Raw genomic sequence first — 18,182 nt, 5'->3', positions numbered from 1 at the left:
AATGAAACGAATATGGGGGAAGTTCACGGACCACAGCAGGAAGCACATTCGAGTCGAACTCGAGCGATCGTGAGATGCAGTGCAACCGATGGAGAGATTAAACGCAGGCCCCGTTAATCAACGTCACACGCCCGCCATACTGCTTCCTTCTTGCGATGACCGTGTGCGGCTTTTCGCGACGAGGGAGCCACCGCGACTCATAACGTTCGAGGTGTGTGTGCCTGCTGGGCTGCATTCTGATGTAAAATCCACATGTGTGCAACCTGATGCCACAGTGACCACCCCCGGCCCGTGACCAGGGGTCCCCTTCAAAAAATATACCGCAGATACACGGCCAGTTCATGATCGGTGCGTACAATGGGTCTTCTTTTCTTCTCAGTGTTGGTACAATGCAAAAAGTTTATTTTTTTACCAGAAAATATGAAATCAGCACAGATCATGATGAATATAGGATAAAGTGTGAAACGCCACCAAAACTTTATTACTCTCAGAAAGGCTCAGTAGCGTTAATCTACTGGATGTTCACATGTTCTGACTGTGTCATTGGAACGTTGCCGGAGATACGTAACCCATTTAACTGGAACATCTGTCATCTGTGGTCCGTGCCTCATTCCGACATGGGGCATGACTGGGCGTCTCAGAGCACTCTGCGGTTCCCCTTCTTATTTCTATTCATATCCGCCGCGCCACGACGCTCGGCAACACGCCGTCACTTTTATCGAGACTGCAGTCATCGCCGCAGCTGCTTGGCCCCCCCCCTTCTTTTTGTATATATATCAGTCCAGCCCCTCCAACCTCCTCCAGCAGTCCTGGGCCAATTACGCGAAGCCCTCGGAGGTTTGTCCCGTCCTAATAGGAAAACCTGTGTGAGCCCCCACCCCCCGACGCAGATGGGACTTCACTAAGTTGTTGGAGTTTGTTTCCCATCAGCCACATCCCCTCTGCGCGCTGTGAGGAGTCGACATGGCCACCGGGTACGTAGACGCTTTCTGCTCCCAGCGCGCCCCCTTTTGTGGCATTTCTTGCCTTTTCCCGTCTCTCTCTCTCTCATTCCCGCTGTCTTACGTGCGAGCGCGTGCTGGACAGAGCCAAGTTCTCTCGCTGCCACAGCTGCAGATGGATTTCACATATGGGTTAGGGTTGGACGGGGCTCTCGGGGTTCCTCCGGCCCGCTTGGTGGGAGCGCTTTGTACTCTTCGGAGCGAGGGAGCCCTGCTTGTACAAAGATCGCGGAGCTGGACTGTAGGGTGCAAAGATCGCGGAGCTGTAGGGTGGTAGTAGCCTAGTGGGCAACACACTCGCCTATGAACCAGAAGACCCAGGTTCAAATCCCACTTACTACCATTGTGTCCCTGAGCAAGACACTTAACCCTGAGTTGCTCCAGGGAGACTGTCCCTGTAACTACTGATTGTAAGTCGCTCTGGATAAGGGCGTCTGATAAATGCTGTAAATGTAGCTGGAGCGCCGTCCAGGTGTTAACGGTTACGAACAAGGTGCCCGAAGAGGCAAAGGCCCCCCAGGTGGGGCATCACGATGCGGCACCGCCGGCGCTCCCAGAAATTCAAGGCGATGCGGGCCGAGGCCGTTCTCACGTTCCGAAGGCTCGCCGCTGAGAGAGCCGCGCTCACGCTGACAAGACAAAAAACAAAAACACGAATTGGAAAGGGCTTCAGTGCCAAGCACACCACGTCCAGTGTTTTCTGTGCTTTCTTCTGCTTTCAGCACAAGCAGCATGTGAATGTGTGGAAAGTGGACACACCCCTGTGCAAACCGGGTTCCTTGCTGAAGATGTTGGAGTTTATTGTCATTTCAGCTACGTACGTGTTAGACGGTACATAGTGAAGCAAAAGTGCTGCATGTCACATTTAAACAGAGTTACATACTGACAGGAAGTGCACGTGTGCGACACAGACAAACTGGGCTGCATAAAGCGCAAACAGTAAAACTGAACAAAAAATAGGTAGACAACAACGAGACAGACAGCCCCAAACTAGTAAAATGTATAATAAATATAGTGCAAAGTAAAAATAGTGCAAAGACTGCTGTGTAAAATGTACAGGTTACAGGTCACACTTTTTATATCCACTGTCGATGAAAACTCGCTCCTTAACGCAGAATGAATGTACACACAAGTCGTGCAAAAAACCCCCGAAAAAAACTACACTATAGTAAAAAGGAATTATGCCTTGCAAGCACTGATAAATATGTCAGTAGTTTAGACACTTTACTTAAACTAGTCATACTAGAGTAAAACTGCTAAAATTGACAGTAGATTTTATAACCAGACAATTTAGGTAGGAAAAATTATATATTACTTGAGGAATCACAACATATTTTATGTTGTAAAAAAAATCCCTAAATATTAATAAAACTGATAAATTATATAATTTATGTCATAACAACATAATAACAATATCATAATAATATAATGCTAATTTTATGTTACATTAAAGTAATGTATTACTTGCTTTATTATGACTATATATACTATGATATGATAGATTTGTGTAATTTTGATATATAAAAATTTTCAAATTTACTTCTAACGTAACACACTCATGCACACACAACAAACAAGCTGCAAGATGTTTATGACAGATATGGAGCAACCAAAGTCATGTGACCTCTGTGTAGCAACAGGCCCAGCATCCTAGCGTAGCACAGTCTTCATCAGAACTATGAAGAGCAGAGCTTTAGACACATAATAAACCTCCAATTTAAAGCTTCTTAGGAATCAAAAAATGTCTGACATCAGCTAATAAAACTAATTGTTGCTTAAACAGTTGACAGTTGCTTGTTTTACAATAAGACTTCTCATGGGGACATAATATAATATAAGATCATCTTTATTTTCATTGTCACTTCTCAAGGGTGGTAGTAGCCTAGTGGTTAACACACTCGCCTATGAACCAGAAGACCCAGGTTCAAATCCCACTTACTACCATTGTGTCCCTGAGCAAGACACTTAACCCTAAGTTGCTCCAGGGGGACTGTCCCTGTAACTACTGATTGTAAGTCGCTCTGGATAAGGGCGTCTGATAAATGCTGTAAATGTAAATGTAAATGTAAGGAACAGTGAAATTTAAGGTGCAGTCAACTCAGTGTGAGTCATATAGTTAAGACAGGAAATAGGACAGACTTAAATAACAATGACATAAAGTAGTAGTACACATAATATGTGTACATTGGAAGTACAAAAATATACAAAAATACAAATTGCACTGGATTTTTACAGTTTATTGCACACTTGTGTGAAGTTATTGCACATTACTGGAGATATGACACATATATGGATAATAGTTCATTTTAAGTTTAGATGCACCTGGCACCAATCTGCTTGACAGCAGGGCTGTTATAAGGACCTTCTGAGCAGCCGATCGGGGCTGCGACATTTCATGTGGACCGTACGGCTTGTGTTTCAGTTCTGGCAACACGCCTGCGAGTTTTTTTTTTATCTGTTCCTTTGTTGTTTTCCCAGTTTTTGCCCTCTTGCCGTTTTCCTTTGTATTTCTTGTGTGTGGGGACGGTGGCACCTTGGTGGATCAGGATTCGCTTTAACTGCTAGGCCACCACTGTCAGAAGGGGGATTCGAACCCACGGCTCCAGGAAAGACTGCGACCTGAACGCAGCGCCTTAGACCGCTCAGCCATCCTGACCTATGTCCTATGTCATTTGTCCTATGTCATATGTCAGATCATACAGTACTGAGTCATTCTTGAAAATTAGACACTACATTTTCAAGTGAAACCTGAGGTTAAAATGTCATCTGAACGAGGGTTAATCACGCTCAGTCATAAGGTCAATGTCATCAGAGAAAGCCTTGATTCTTCAGTGTTTTAGTCATGGTTAATTGTGGTAACATGAAATGAACTCCGAGCCAAGCAGTTAAACGCACCTGAGTGTTATCTCCCTGTATGCTCCTCCAGGCACCTGCCTACACTGTAGACGAGACAAGCAGCTGGTGTCGGAAGACCAAAACTGTGCTTTTAGATCAACCGTACAAAAAAACAATTGCAAGGGAAGTCTGCAGAGGTTTAGTGTGCAAGTTCAACCAGAGATGGCGAAAGGCTTCTACATCCACAAGAATGTGGCCATCACCGTTGTCCTGCTGGGGGGCACGGCTGTGGCCACTATAATCGCTCTGTCCGTCATCCTATCTCATGAGAGGTCCAAAAACCAGGTTAAACCCACCATGAATGACACAACCCCATCGACACTGATGCCATCAACGCCGACCCCATCAAATGAGCCCTGGGACAGATACAGGCTCCCGGACAGTCTGCTCCCTGAATACTACAACGTGACCTTGTGGCCTCGCCTCCACGTGGATGAACACGGCATGTACATTTTTACAGGGAACTCCACGGTGGTCTTCAGGTGCGTGAAGGAGACCGACCTGGTCCTCATTCACTCGGACAAGCTCAACTTCACTACATACAGCGGACATCATGCCATACTGTCTGCAGTGGACGGACCAAGCCCACCAGCCATAAAGACCACCTGGCTACAGGTGCGGACGCAGTACCTGGTGGTCCAGCTGAATGGTAACCTGGTCCCTGGAAAGTCCTACCAGCTCTTCACCGAGTTTAGGGGAGAACTAGCCGACGACCTGGAAGGACTCTACAGAAGTGAATATATGGAGGACGGTGTGAAAAAGTAAGAAACAGTCATTCTGTAAGTTATTTACTGATCACTTTCTAAATTTATGATCAGGAAATGACTTTACTACTAAAACACACACAAGCAATGTTTAAAGAAGCCAATATTATTTCAGCTATATGATATCAATATGATTTCAACTTCACCAGAGTTGTTGCAACCACTCAAATGCAGGCCACTTATGCCCGGAAAGCATTTCCTTGTTTCGACGAACCTGCCATGAAAGCCGTCTTCCACATAACGATTCTTCATGACAAAGGAACTGTTGCTCTTGCGAATGGCAGAGACGTTGGTAAGCGTTCCAGAAGCCGTTTCATTCATAAATCATTTATAGTGAATTAATGCTCTTTGTTGCGTACCCGTTTCATACCCTTCATTTTATTCAGAAAACGTCACGCTGACCGTTGAAGGCACCGAAGTTACTCGGACCACATTCGAGCCGACAAAGAGGATGTCCACATACGTCTTGGCTTTCATTGTCAGTGATTTTGACTTCATCGAGGCTCCGGAAACAAGCAGTGGCACTATGGTAATGTAGTTTAAATCAGAAACAGTGGGCCTGTACAGACTTCCTTAATCTTTAACTTTGGGAGAAAAGTTTTTATAATTGCCTTTCTTTGGCTTCATTAAATTTAAAAAATAAATTTAATTTTCAATAAAACAAGAGAAGTAATGTGTTTTTTTGCACAGGTCCGTATCTGGGCGAGGAAAAAGGCCATCGAGTCAGGGCAGGGGGGTTATGCCCTCAACGTAACGCTGCCCATCCTGGAGTTCTTCGAGACGTACTACAACACCAGCTACCCACTTTCCAAGTCAGGTACGTCTGCAGGGCAGGTGGAACTCATGACCCTTCACCAGTCACAACGGTCCTCGTGCTCTCCTGTCTGCAGACCAAGTAGCCCTACCCGACTTTAACGCCGGCGCCATGGAAAACTGGGGCCTGGTAACCTACAGGGAGACGGCCCTGCTCTATGACCCCGACAAGTCATCCAACGGAAACAAGGAGCGGGTTTTAACTGTCATCTCTCACGAACTGGCACACATGGTATGTCACATGGCCCATGGACCCATCAAGATCTGCAGACGAGCGTGTGACTTACGGTGATTTGTTGCTTCCAGTGGTTCGGAAACCTTGTGACCCTGAGGTGGTGGAATGACCTGTGGCTAAATGAAGGCTTTGCTTCATACGTGGAGTACCTCGGTGCAGACTACGCCGAGCCAACCTGGAATATTGTGAGTGTTTCTGTTTTTGACCTCTCCACATAAATGAAAGGTCCCCTAATACTGTATCTGGAGTCTCTTTGCCTTGGTGCCGCATTACAGCCACTTTGATCCGGTCCCACAATGAGATTTCTTCAGGGCGCACCGTTTTGCTGTCTGTAGCTTTAAATGCTACTGAGGAGGAGAGAGGCAGGACGAGGAGAAGAGCGGCCTATAGAAGTTGAGCGAAAATGACATCATCAACACCGTTCACCAACCACGGAAGCCGTGTAACCTTTCCCCTTACGAGGACATAAGGGGAGAAATTCCAGATGATGATAGGGGTCCTGTTAGGGTCTACAGATATGGGACCTTTAATAATAATAAAAAAAATAACAGAAATCATTATTCAGTTGTAAATGTATGAAGTAGTATGAATGTGCTTTATTGATGCCATTATGTAAATGTTAAAATGACAATGCACCCTGATTCAAAACCACGACCAAAAAAATCATGAATTTAACATTTATTTTACAAAAAGAACACATTTGTACTGATGTCAAGTGGCTGTTAATTTCCTTTTAATTCTGAGGCAAGTGGTCTTTTCTGTGCAGAGAGAGCAGATTGTTCGTATGGATGTGCAGCGAGTGTTCTCTGTGGACGCGCTCGCATCATCTCACCCCCTCAGCGTCAGTGAGGATGAGGTTAACAGACCTGAAGAAATAAGTGAAATGTTTGACACCATTTCCTATAGCAAGGTACAGTGAAAAAACAAATGCATGGAAATCGGTTTGTCCAAAGTTACACAACCCAACTTAAAGTGCTTTATTTTTCCATTTTTACGTCCATTATGAATCATATTTGTCATACGGCGATGCTCTCATACGGCCAAATGTTTTGTTTTACAAGTATTTATGCCACATGTCCTGCTCCACATGCCTCTGGGACATGTGTGGGAACGTAATGAGTGAGCGCAGAGGCATTATTTACTCTGAGAGCTCCTTAATAATCCATTTATCTGCAGGGGGCGGCTGTGCTGAGAATGCTGTCCGAGTTCCTTACAGAGCCGGTCTTTGCAACTGGACTGAGCGTAAGGGCATCATAATGTCAACCTGTAACACCTGGCTGTAAGGAATGGCCTGAGGTATCATTTTCCCCCTCTGTGTTTTGCAGTCCTACCTGCACCAGTTTGCCTTTAGCAACACAGTATACTCTGATCTTTGGGATCACCTTCAGAAAGTAAGTAATGGATCCTACAAGGGTAAAAATCTGTATTTATAATACAAAGGACCACTGTCATAAACTCTCAGATTATAGCAGTGGCTCTTAAAATTTTGCGGTTATTGCCCATTTGTCAGGATGAAATAATATAATATAAATATATATAATATAATATAATATAATATAATATAATATAATAATAATATAACCAATAATGACCAAAAATATAACCAATGTTTAACTTCTCACACGTGGAGAAAGCACCAGCCAATCAAAGTCAAAGTTAAAGGTTATCACCATTATCTCTTACATAAACACACATTGCTCTTTATGACAGGCATTAATAAATGTTGTGTAGCATCAGCACTTCACTTACTTTAGTGCCATGGTGCCAGGGATCACAGTGGGGCACAGAATTGTATCTATGCTGAAGTTAAATGTATAAAATAACACACTCAGTAGGATAATCGAAATCTATAATACCATATGCTATATACAGTAGTCTAGAGCTGTAAATCTTGTCAATCCTGCCCGGGGGGGACTGTGCTGTCCCCCTCTTCAGATTCCCAGTGGCCTCACCCAGTGGCCTCACCCAGTGGCGATGTCGGATGCCCCCGGACCCTGACCATGACATATTTCCATTGGGTCATAACTTCAGTTGTGACTCTTGCATTTGTGTTTTTGTTCCGACATGACAATGACTCCGATGTTAATTTACTACGTATTTACTACCACATGGGTTCCCCCCAGGCCATTTACGTCCTACCTGTCATGATAAATAACTGGATTGACGTACAAAGTGAGGCAACTAAAGGATGATGTGACACAGCTAATAATTCAATAACAGTTGTGCATTTGGAGATAAAAGCACACAGGTTGGCATGTTCATGCCCAGAGGCGTTACAACAATGTAAATTACAACAGCCACTGTGGATTTTCAAGACGTTTGCAGACTCTGTTTAAAAAATGATGATCATGCTGAATAGTGTGTTAGAAGGGCATTCTATAATTAAATTCGGTTGTTAAAAAAATGTTTAATAAGTATGTATGATTAATGCACGATTCAGCTCGTTTGAATCGTGAAAAAAAATGTCTGTCCATGTGAAATGATTCGCCAGGCAGCTGAGACACATGGGCGGAGTCTGCCAGACAGGGTGCACGACATCATGAACCGATGGATCCTGCAGATGGGTTTCCCTGTGGTCACCATAAATACACAAAGAGGAAAAATCACCCAGCAGCACTTCCTGTTGGACCCAGATACCGTGGTGCACAGGACTTCTCCATTCAAGTATGATTCAATTCAGATTCAGCAAGATGAACAGATCCAGTGCTATACAAATTATAACTTTGTTTTTGCTCTTAGTTATGAGTGGTTCGTACCGATCAAATGGATGAAGAACGATGCCAACGAACAAAGCCTACTCTGGCTGCTTAATAAAGAATGTAGGTCCATAACATGCATAACATGCATACCATAAAAGAACAGTAAGACATGAGGGGTTCTGAATATCTTATTCATTATGCAGCTGCTTATCCACAAATAGTAACCAGTGGAACAGAATGGGTCCTGGCCAACCTGAACGTGTCTGGGTACTACAGGGTCAACTACGACCTGGAGAACTGGGAACGACTTTTCACACAGCTGGATCAAAATCATGAGGTGGTTATAGATATTGAATCATGTCATAGAAATATAATTTTCCTTGGGACAACAGGTACGACAGCATGTGTAACAGCGTAAATTGTCTGTCCCCTCAAAATAACGAAACACCGAAACATTATTGTCTACTCTGCTGTCAACAAAAGGTAGTACACCCCTATGTAAAAACTCAGTTTTGCGAGATACTGTATATAAATACTGTCATGTTCTGGACATACCCACATTTAAGGAACGTTGATGAATGAATATGAAGTCAACTCACGATCTGAACATCTATTTCCTTGCTAGGCCATTCCAGTCCTCAACAGAGCTCAGTTGATAGATGACGCATTTAATCTCGCCAGGTGAGATTCCCACTTCCTTCCTGCTAACATCATGGCTGTAGCTTGGACTTGAGGTTTCCACCTGCGGATTTTCAGGGCTGCTATGCTGAACATCACTTTTACCTTGAGAAGCACCAAGTATCTCGTACGTGAGAAGGAATATATCCCCTGGCAGTCGGCCACCGGGAATCTTTATAATTTCATGATCATGTTTGATCGCACTGAGGTCTATGGGCCCATGCAGGTTAGTACAACACCAAAGCTAAGTCCTTCAGATAGTATTTTATAGAGTTTCCATATGATTTTATTTGTTTTTAGGCATATCTGAGGAAATTGGTCCTTCCACTGTTTGAGTACTTCAGGAACATTACCTTAAACTGGACAAGACAGCCTCCGTTGCACAACGACCAGTAAGGAACCTCCTCACCAGAGGCTTAATGCTGAATATTCCCATACATTACGTTTTACATATCTATCCAAAGAACACCAAGCATCATAAAAGCAAATGTCTACAGGACTTTTTCTGTGAACGTTCCATAATTTTCCCTCTGAAAGGATTTCAGTCATTCTGTCTGTGTATGTCTTCGCGGGTCTGTTATACCATTATTCATTTGAGGACAATGATCATTGCGTTTAATAGAAAATCACTGTTGGCAATTATACTAACCATCTTTCATGGATGAATCTCTTAAACTATTAATTTCTCATGTCAAAATGATCATGATGGTCCCTTTTCACCACTCCCATATTTTAGATACAGTCAAAACATTGCAATTTCACTTGCATGCTCGACTGATGTGGTTCAGTGCAAGACACTGACGCTGGGCTGGTACAGGGAATGGATGAGAGACCCGTACAGAAACCCGTGAGTTGCCCCGCCCGCCAGCAAAACATTACTGTGGTCGAGGCTGCCGAGCGGCGTTACTCCAAAAGAATGTTCCCTCGCTGCGCCCCACAGGATTCACCCCAATCTGAGGTCGACCGCCTACTGCCAGGCCATAGCTGCAGGAGATGTCGAAGAGTGGGATTTTGGTTGGGAGATGTTGAAGAAAGCCACGATTGCCTCCGAGGCGGCACGACTGCGCTCCGCCCTGGCCTGCACCAAAAAGCCCTGGCTGCTCAACAGGTTCTCCACCATTCTGTTTCCTAATGAATTACACCACTAATGAATTGCTTCATAGGACAGACCAGGTACAGTATGCTGTTATGGAGCATAGTATGGAGTTTTTCCTTGTGTGCAGAAGGGTCAAGTGTGGGGGGTGTCCACTGACATACTAGATGTGATTTTGGGCTATATAAGAAATAAATGTTCTTGTTGTTGTTAGCATTTTAATTTCTCATTAAAATAGCAGTAGATCAGTATACATATATATATATATATATATATATATATATATATATAATGCTAACAACAACAACATTTATTTGTATATATGTATGCTAATTTCTTCTCAGGTTAAAACCCTTTCACATGTTAATAAAAAGTATGTGACATTTTTTTAGTTTTTTTTTTATTTACTGTCCACATAAAAAAAGAGAGAAACTATTCAGTTGAGAGAGACTCATTGCACGTGAACATTTTTACTTTTCCTCTTTGAAGGTACCTGCAGTACAGCCTTGATCCAAGTAAAATTCGTAAGCAGGACGCGACGTCTACCATCGGCTACATCGCCAACAACGTGGTGGGACAGTCCTTTGCATGGGACTTTTTCAGAGCCAGATGGGACTTGATCTTTGAACAGTGAATATGTGCAAATATCCTACTCAGCTTTTTGAAATTCTGATATGAAATGGTGAATTGATTTGCTTTCAATCTTTATTCTGAAGGTACGGCAAATCGTCATTCACTCTGTCGTCTCTCATCGGTGATGTGACCAGGAGATTTTCAACAGAGTTTGAGCTTAAACAGGTAAACCTGAAATTATGTGTTGGCAGATAGATAAAAAAGCCTGTTGTTATCAACACAAATGATGTGTCCATTTTTAGCTACGAGAGTTCAAAGAAAGTCATCCTGACCTGGGCTCAGGGAAAATGGCCGTAGAACGGGCCATCGAGAAGACCGTTGCCAACATCAAATGGATGGCAGAAAACAAGCAGAATCTGCTGGACTGGTTCCTTTCTGAATCATCAAAGGCTCTTTAGAGCCTTGTGCAAGGCCAACAGCCTTGTGCAACTTTATAACAAGGTCCCCGCCTCCTCTGAATGACAACGCATGTTCTGACGGTCTGAAGGACACTGAAGATAAATGACAAACATGCTCAGCTTGAAGCCAATGGTGAAAAGAAGCTGCCAAATTAAATGTCTGTGCACAAGTAAACATGTTTGCACATTAGTCTATATTTTTTAGTCGTTTTGTTTCGGATTTTGAATGTGTGAGGGGTTGGGAAAATGTTTAAGTTTAAGGCAACCAGTTCTCTCAACCTCATGCCTATGACACAACTAAATTTATTTATTTTTTTTTCTCAAAATGTTTTTTTTCACAGTGTGAAATGTCTGAGTACTTGTGTCAGAATAATGTCTATGTGTACATGGTTTCCTTCATCATCACCATGATGTTGAATGCACTTTGAACGCATAGACAATTTGTGGAATCCATGTATTGTCTGGTCAATATGAAACGAAAAATTGCACTTCTTTAAAATTGCATTTCATCTTTATACATATATAATTTGATTTACAAGAGTTTGCAAAATGTTGACTTATGCATGATAGACTAACATGCACAGGTGTATTTGTGCACACACCTTTTGTCTTGACAGATTCCTCAACCCATGAAAGCCAGAGTTTTTCCTGATTGTGTACTGACTGTTGACCTTGTTTTAATAAAGTAAAAAACAACACACCACATTACAGTAGCATGTGGGTATTTATTGATTACAAGTACCATGACCCACAGTTCCGAGCCTAACTCCGCCCATTGCACAATTTTTGAAAAATGCAAAAAGTGGGTGAGGGGTACACTTAGCATCAGCTTTGGATGGTTTAGAAATACCTCATCCAAAAACTGTACGTGCATGTATCACAGTACCATGCAATAGGCAGCTAATACAAATATGGTGCTGCGATCTACGAATATATGAATTATAGAAACTGAGCTGCTTGTCACATAAGTATGGAGAAATTAGGCAAAATCTAGAGTCAGCACTCTCACTTCCCTCTTTTTCACACACATATTACCGATGTCACTGAGTGGTGGGTGCATCTTTTTGTGGATCAGGAGACGGAAAGATAGGAGATATGTTGCAAGCTGTGCTTCTGCTCCCATTGCTGATTTTTTCATTAGTCGATACTCAAGGAGGTTTGGAAACTGAGGCTAAACCGGTAAATGGGACGTCCCCACCGACCCCGTCATACGAGCCCTGGGACAGATACAGGCTCCCGGACAGTCTGCTCCCTGAATACTACAACGTGACCTTGTGGCCTCGCCTCCACGTGGATGAACACGGCATGTACATTTTTACAGGGAACTCCACGGTGGTCTTCAGGTGCGTGAAGGAGACCGACCTGGTCCTCATTCACTCCAACAAGCTCAACTTCACCACATACAGCGGACATCATGCCATACTGTCTGCAGTGGACGGACCAAGCCCACCAGCCATAAAGACCACCTGGCTACAGGTGCGGACGCAGTACCTGGTGGTCCAGCTGAATGGTAACCTGGTCCCTGGAAAGTCCTACCAGCTCTTCACCGAGTTTAGAGGAGAACTAGCCGACGACCTTAAAGGATTCTACAGAAGTGAATATTACCAAGGGTCTGAGCTAAAGTAAGAAAATGTGCTTTACATCATCTTTCCTCAAGTTGGTTGAGGATTTGATTGTGTGTCTATCATTGAGAATTGATAGACGATTGATGGTTATTATAACAGAAACCCTAATTCTGTTCAGAATCATTGCTGCAACTCACATGCAACCTACAGATGCAAGAAGAGTCTTCCCGTGCTTTGATGAGCCGTCGATGAAGGCCGTCTTCCACGTCTCTTTAATACATGAACCTGGGACTGTGGCAATTTCCAACGGCATGGAGATCGGTTAGTGCAGTTATCTGTTTTTACTCGTGTTGTGTACTTTTGTGGGTGAGTAAGTTTTAATTATGTTGCGTTCAGTCCTTTTGCAAATATGTATGTGTTTTAATTGATGAATTGAATTTAAATGAATGGTATGTGTTTTAATGTGCCTTTTATTTTTTATACTCTTCAATTTTAAGTTAAGCAACTTTGCATTCACTTATGATGAAGGCATGCATATTTAATATAATTATGAGGAGTATTGTTACTATTAGTGATTCTGCACAGTCAGAAACTTTCTCAATATTCACTTCAGTCTGTTTTTTCAGACACAGTTAATGTCACAATGAATGGATTTGGAGTTTTCCAGACGACCTTTCAACCAACAAAGAGAATGTCAACATATCTTCTGGCTTTTGTGGCTTGCGATTGTTCTCATATGAGGACCGATGAAAGAAACAAAGTCACGGTAATCAAACAAGTAAACTTTCTTTTATTTTTTCTTTCTTTCCAAAATTGAACTCATATGTCACTTGATGTCAGATTCGTGTCTGGGCTCGGAGAGAGTTCATCACTGAGGGGTCTGCAGATTATGCCTTCAAAGTCACGGGGCCATTGCTCGAGCTGTTTGAAACCTTCTACAACTGGAGCTACCCTCTGATGAAATATGGTGAGGACATGTTTTCCATCACCGGACAAACAGCAGAAGACAATCAAAGGTCAATAACCATCTTCCTAACTGCCAGATCAGATTGCTCTCCCACCCTCCAGTGCTGGACCCATGGAAAACTGGGGGCTTGTTACGTACAGTGAGGCGGCCATATTGTACCACCCGGAACGTTCCTCCAACAAGGACAAAGAAAGGGCGGCTACGATCCTTGCTCATGAACTGGCTCACATGGTAAGTGATTATTTGGGAAGGGATGAGCCACGATGACAATAGGCCGTGTCATCATGAAGAAAGAGCGTGGCGTTTGGAGTGGCCAGCTGCTTTCAAAAAAAAAAATTCACACAAAACTATGCAAAACTATTTCTGAGTGTTTTGACACCTTGAGTCTTAAAGTTAATCTAATTTGAACCAACCAGACTACGCATAACAGATAATTAATTACATTTTTATAACTGCAGTGGTTTGGGAATCTTGTCACAATAAAATGGTGGAGCGACTTGTGGCTAAATGAAGGTTTTGCTACATATATGTCCTGTCTGGGGACCAGCAAAGTTGAGCCCAGTTGGAATCTGGTAGGTTCTCTTCTTTCTGACGTCTTCAACGATTTTGGGGACACTATTTCAGTCACAAACACAACTTAAAGGAATGTAACATGTGCTCAGGAAGACCTGATGGTCCTGGATGCTGTCTTGGACGTGTTTGTAGATGATTCCCTGCCCTCCTCTCATCCACTCTCAACCCCAGAGGAGGAGATTAGCTCTCCGGAGGAAATTAATGCGCTTTTTGACTCCATCACTTACAGCAAGGTGCAGTTACTTTCCCCGCTAGCTCTGATGTCCTTAATCGTTCTGGGCCTGGCTATCAGCCATCATCCTTGTGTTCTTGCAGGGCGGCCTTGTGCTGCGGATGCTTTCTGACTTCCTGCCAGATTCAGTTTTTACCAGGGGACTTGCAGTGAGTTCTAGTGGCTCATGATCTCTTCATTCTTAATTAGATTTCACACTTTTTCGTATGTTGGGCTCAAATACATAATTCCATTTATTGAATTAATAAATATCTCTTCACAGGCCTATTTAAAGCAATTTGCTTATAGCAATGCAGGATACTCTGACCTTTGGAAACACCTTCAAGGTGTAAGCAAATTTATTATATAAAGTTCTTTTATCACGTAGGCTAGTCACACTTCAAGGTATGAAAGATGCACACAATTTGTTTTTGACAGGCACTAGATCAGACGAAGGGTGCAAACCTCCCTGCTGCTGTTCATGACATCATGAACCGGTGGATCCTGCAGATGGGCTACCCTGTGGTGACCATCGACTCACGCACTGGAGACATCAGCCAGAAGCACTTCCTGTTAGACCCCGAGTCTGTGCCGCACAGGACGTCCCCGTTCAAGTAGGGATTGTACTGTACCGAATCAATAATATTCATTCATTCACAAAAATACAGAATATGTAAATGTTTGTTTCAGCTACGAGTGGATTGTTCCTATAAAATGGATGAAAAATGGTGTGCCGCAGAGTCAGCACTGGCTAATGAATAAGACAGGTATAGAAAAAGTTTCAAACATTTTTATTTTTAACGTCACTGAAAAATAAGCAATTTAATGTCTTACATACTTATTTACAAAATCCTCAGCTCAGCATGAAGCCATGAGAACGGAAGGTGCGGAATGGCTACTGGCCAACATAAACATGTCTGGATATTACAGGGTCAATTACGACCTGGGTAACTGGGAACGCCTCCTTATCCAGTTAAAAACCAACCACCAGGTATAAAAGAATAAAATAAAACCGACAGTTTGCAGTCTGCATTTCACATTACACAGTAATTGTTTCGTCGTATTCTGTGTTGTTCTCTTTCCCCAGATTATTCCAGTTATAAACAGAGCTCAGATACTGAACGATGCTTTTAATCTGGCACGGTACGTTTATACCGTAAGGCGTTACGCTCTAGATGAGGACTTTTCTTAACACAGTTGTGTTTTTGTAAGGGCGAAGATGATCAACGTCACGCTGGCACTCAGAAGTACTCAGTACCTTTCGAAAGAGACCAAGTATTTACCGTGGGAGATGGCCATTGACAACCTTGACCACTTCTTTCTCATGTTTGACCGCAGTGATGTGTTCGCTCCCATGCAGGTCTGTCTTCTGTACCTTCAGTATTGAAAACTTCTGCATGATGTCAGGTAAAAAAAATAAAAATGCTGTGTTCTAAAACGTAATTCAGACGTATCTAAGGAAGCAAGTTGAGCCTCTTTTCAGATATTTCAAGACCATCACTTCCAACTGGACGCAGTTGCCCTCAGGACACACAGACCAGTAAGAACGTCCTGATGAGAGTTTTTTTTCAGAAGGTTCATCATTTCTAACCGCTTTTCTTGCCTCCACAGGTACAACCAAGTCAATGCGATCTCTCTGGCATGTAGAGTGGAGGTCAGTGAATGTCAGCGGCTGGTCTTGGGCTGGTACAAGCAGTGGATGAGACTTCCAGACAGCAACCCGTAAGTTACGTTCCACATGTCCGAAAACCTCAGCACTGCAGGCATCTAATTCCTCTGTTGGACAGGATTCCTCCAAATCTGAGATGGACTGTCTTTTGCCATGCCATTGAGGCTGGAGGTGAGGAGGAGTGGCTTTTTGGTTGGGACATGTTGCAGAACTTTAGTTCACAGGAAATGGTTCATGCACTGTCCTGCACAAAAGAACCCAGGCTTTTGGAAAGGTACTTTTTGTAAATGGAACTTTTTAAATATGAGATTTTGTCAATGTAAATATATTATATTCCGGTCAGAGACATTGGTCTGTACACAACTCAGGCATATGTACATTAATTCTTACTCAGGTACCTAAAATACTCCCTGGACCCTAAACACTGGAGGCTGGATGCCTCTACGACCATCGGATACGTTGCCACCAATGTGGCAGGACAGGCGCTGGCTTGGGATTTCCTGAGATCAAACTGGCGCCACATGGTGAATTTGTGAGTGTTCATTCTGCACAAAGGTCTTATTTTATATGGCTTATCTATGTAGAATTTGCATTCACGTTAAAATGTCATCTTTAGATATGGGAAGGAAGCCGAGTCGTTGTCAGAAGTCATCCGTAAGGTTACCAAGAGGTTCTCCACAGAACAGGAGTTAAAACAGGTATGCTTTGTCTGGATAAAAATTTACATTTACATTTACAGCATTTACCAGATGCCTTTATCCAGAGCGACTTACAATTAGTAGTTACAGGGACAGTTCCCCCCTGGAGACACTCAGGGTTAAGTGTCTTGCTCAGCGACACAATGGTAGAAAGTAGGATTTGAACTTCTGGTTCATAGGCGAGTGTGTTACCCACAAGGCTACTACCAATGATCATGATAGTTAATTTCTGAAACTACCATCCCATGTCTTATTTTTAACATACATCACTTGTGAACGTGGAAGTTTGTCATTGTCATTGTGAAACACTGCAGCTCAGCTGCATTTAACCCATCACCCTTGGTGAGCAGTGGACAGCCATGAAAGGTGTGTGGGGACGGTATCTTCATCAAGGGGACCAAGGGGGCAGTTCGGTATTTGAACCGGCAACCTTTCTATTTTGGATCAACCACTACCCCAATCCAAGCATTTGGACCCAATTGGATGCATCTGCTCTTTGGCTGAGGCTATTCTGAAGAATCTAACATAAGAAATATATTAATTTGTTATATTCATTATTTACCGTCATAAGCAGCGTCATGAGACAACCATGAACACAAGAGAATTAAAAGCCATGTTAAGTTCTCAGCATAGAGACTCTTTCAGGACTGTTGGAAAACCATCTTCATTATCCAACAGCAAAAATATCACTGCTCTGAAGAGCCTCAAATATGAAACACTTTGCTTTGTTTACTACAAAACCTCATGTAGCCTTGCATCGTCCGTTTTGTTCTACAATATAAAAAATAGTTATAAATGGAAAGACCCATTTTTTCTGTATAGTTACTGTTCTCTTCCTTGTATGTCTTGTGGCATGCAGATCCATGTTCCACCTGTCCATTTCCAGAAGTTTATGTAAAATAAAACCATTTTCTTATGTGCAGCTCCAGCAGTTTAAAGACGATCCCTCCGTGACAGAGTCAGAATCGGCAGCAGCAGCCTTACAGCGGGCCGCTAAGAGGACAACAGCAAACATCCAGTGGGTTGCAGACAACGCGGATGATGTGCTGAAGTGGTTTTCCTCTGCGTAGCGACCCACAACCACACCGACGGCATAATAAATCTTCAAATCAGTATTTCATATGCCAGATTGGTTAAATGATTCTAATGTTTGTACACCGAGGATTAAACTCTGCCTAAAGTGACTTGGCCTCTGACTCTGTTACATAGCTCTTATGTCAAATTTCCATACTTTTGTGTTTCTTTAATGGGTTAAAGTTTAAATATGAGAAACCCTTGGTTGTCGCAGAA

The 18,182-nt window shown here is 42.9% G+C and overlaps 1 protein-coding gene and 1 non-coding gene across 3 annotated transcripts; one reads left to right on the top strand and one right to left on the bottom strand.

The window, feature by feature from the left end:
• The first annotated feature begins 731 nt into the window (after nt 1-731).
• On the top strand, nt 732-18,076 carry LOC114766395 (aminopeptidase N-like). 2 transcript variants are annotated; one of them, XM_028957156.1, is made up of 22 exons: nt 732-974; nt 3,928-4,245; nt 12,420-12,831; nt 12,953-13,095; nt 13,401-13,540; nt 13,615-13,741; nt 13,818-13,972; nt 14,200-14,313; nt 14,404-14,547; nt 14,630-14,695; nt 14,809-14,874; nt 14,964-15,139; nt 15,216-15,292; nt 15,383-15,516; nt 15,613-15,668; nt 15,738-15,885; nt 15,974-16,065; nt 16,137-16,247; nt 16,313-16,468; nt 16,589-16,726; nt 16,811-16,892; nt 17,816-18,076. In XM_028957156.1, exons 2-22 carry the CDS (start codon nt 4,059-4,061, stop codon nt 17,960-17,962), a joined length of 2,871 nt encoding a protein of 956 aa, XP_028812989.1. In that variant the 5' UTR covers nt 732-974; nt 3,928-4,058; the 3' UTR covers nt 17,963-18,076. The 2 variants fall into 2 exon arrangements, with proteins under 2 accessions (XP_028812989.1, XP_028812988.1); XM_028957155.1 differs by lacking the exons at nt 12,420-12,831; nt 12,953-13,095; nt 13,401-13,540; ... (15 more) ...; nt 16,811-16,892; nt 17,816-18,076 and adding exons at nt 4,810-4,952; nt 5,047-5,189; nt 5,351-5,477; ... (14 more) ...; nt 10,895-10,976; nt 11,054-11,938 and having other exon boundaries at nt 789-974; nt 3,928-4,657.
• trnal-cag (transfer RNA leucine (anticodon CAG)) lies at nt 3,575-3,657 on the bottom strand. The gene has a single exon. It is a non-coding gene; the product is annotated as a tRNA-Leu (tRNA).
• Nucleotides 18,077-18,182: the final 106 nt, after the last annotated feature.

Source organism: Denticeps clupeoides, chromosome 16, assembly GCF_900700375.1.
Source record: "Denticeps clupeoides chromosome 16, fDenClu1.1, whole genome shotgun sequence".
Lineage (NCBI taxonomy): Eukaryota > Metazoa > Chordata > Actinopteri > Clupeiformes > Denticipitidae > Denticeps > Denticeps clupeoides.
The sequence above is the reverse complement of the archived record's forward strand: the minus strand, read 5'-3'. Positions and strand labels throughout refer to the sequence as shown.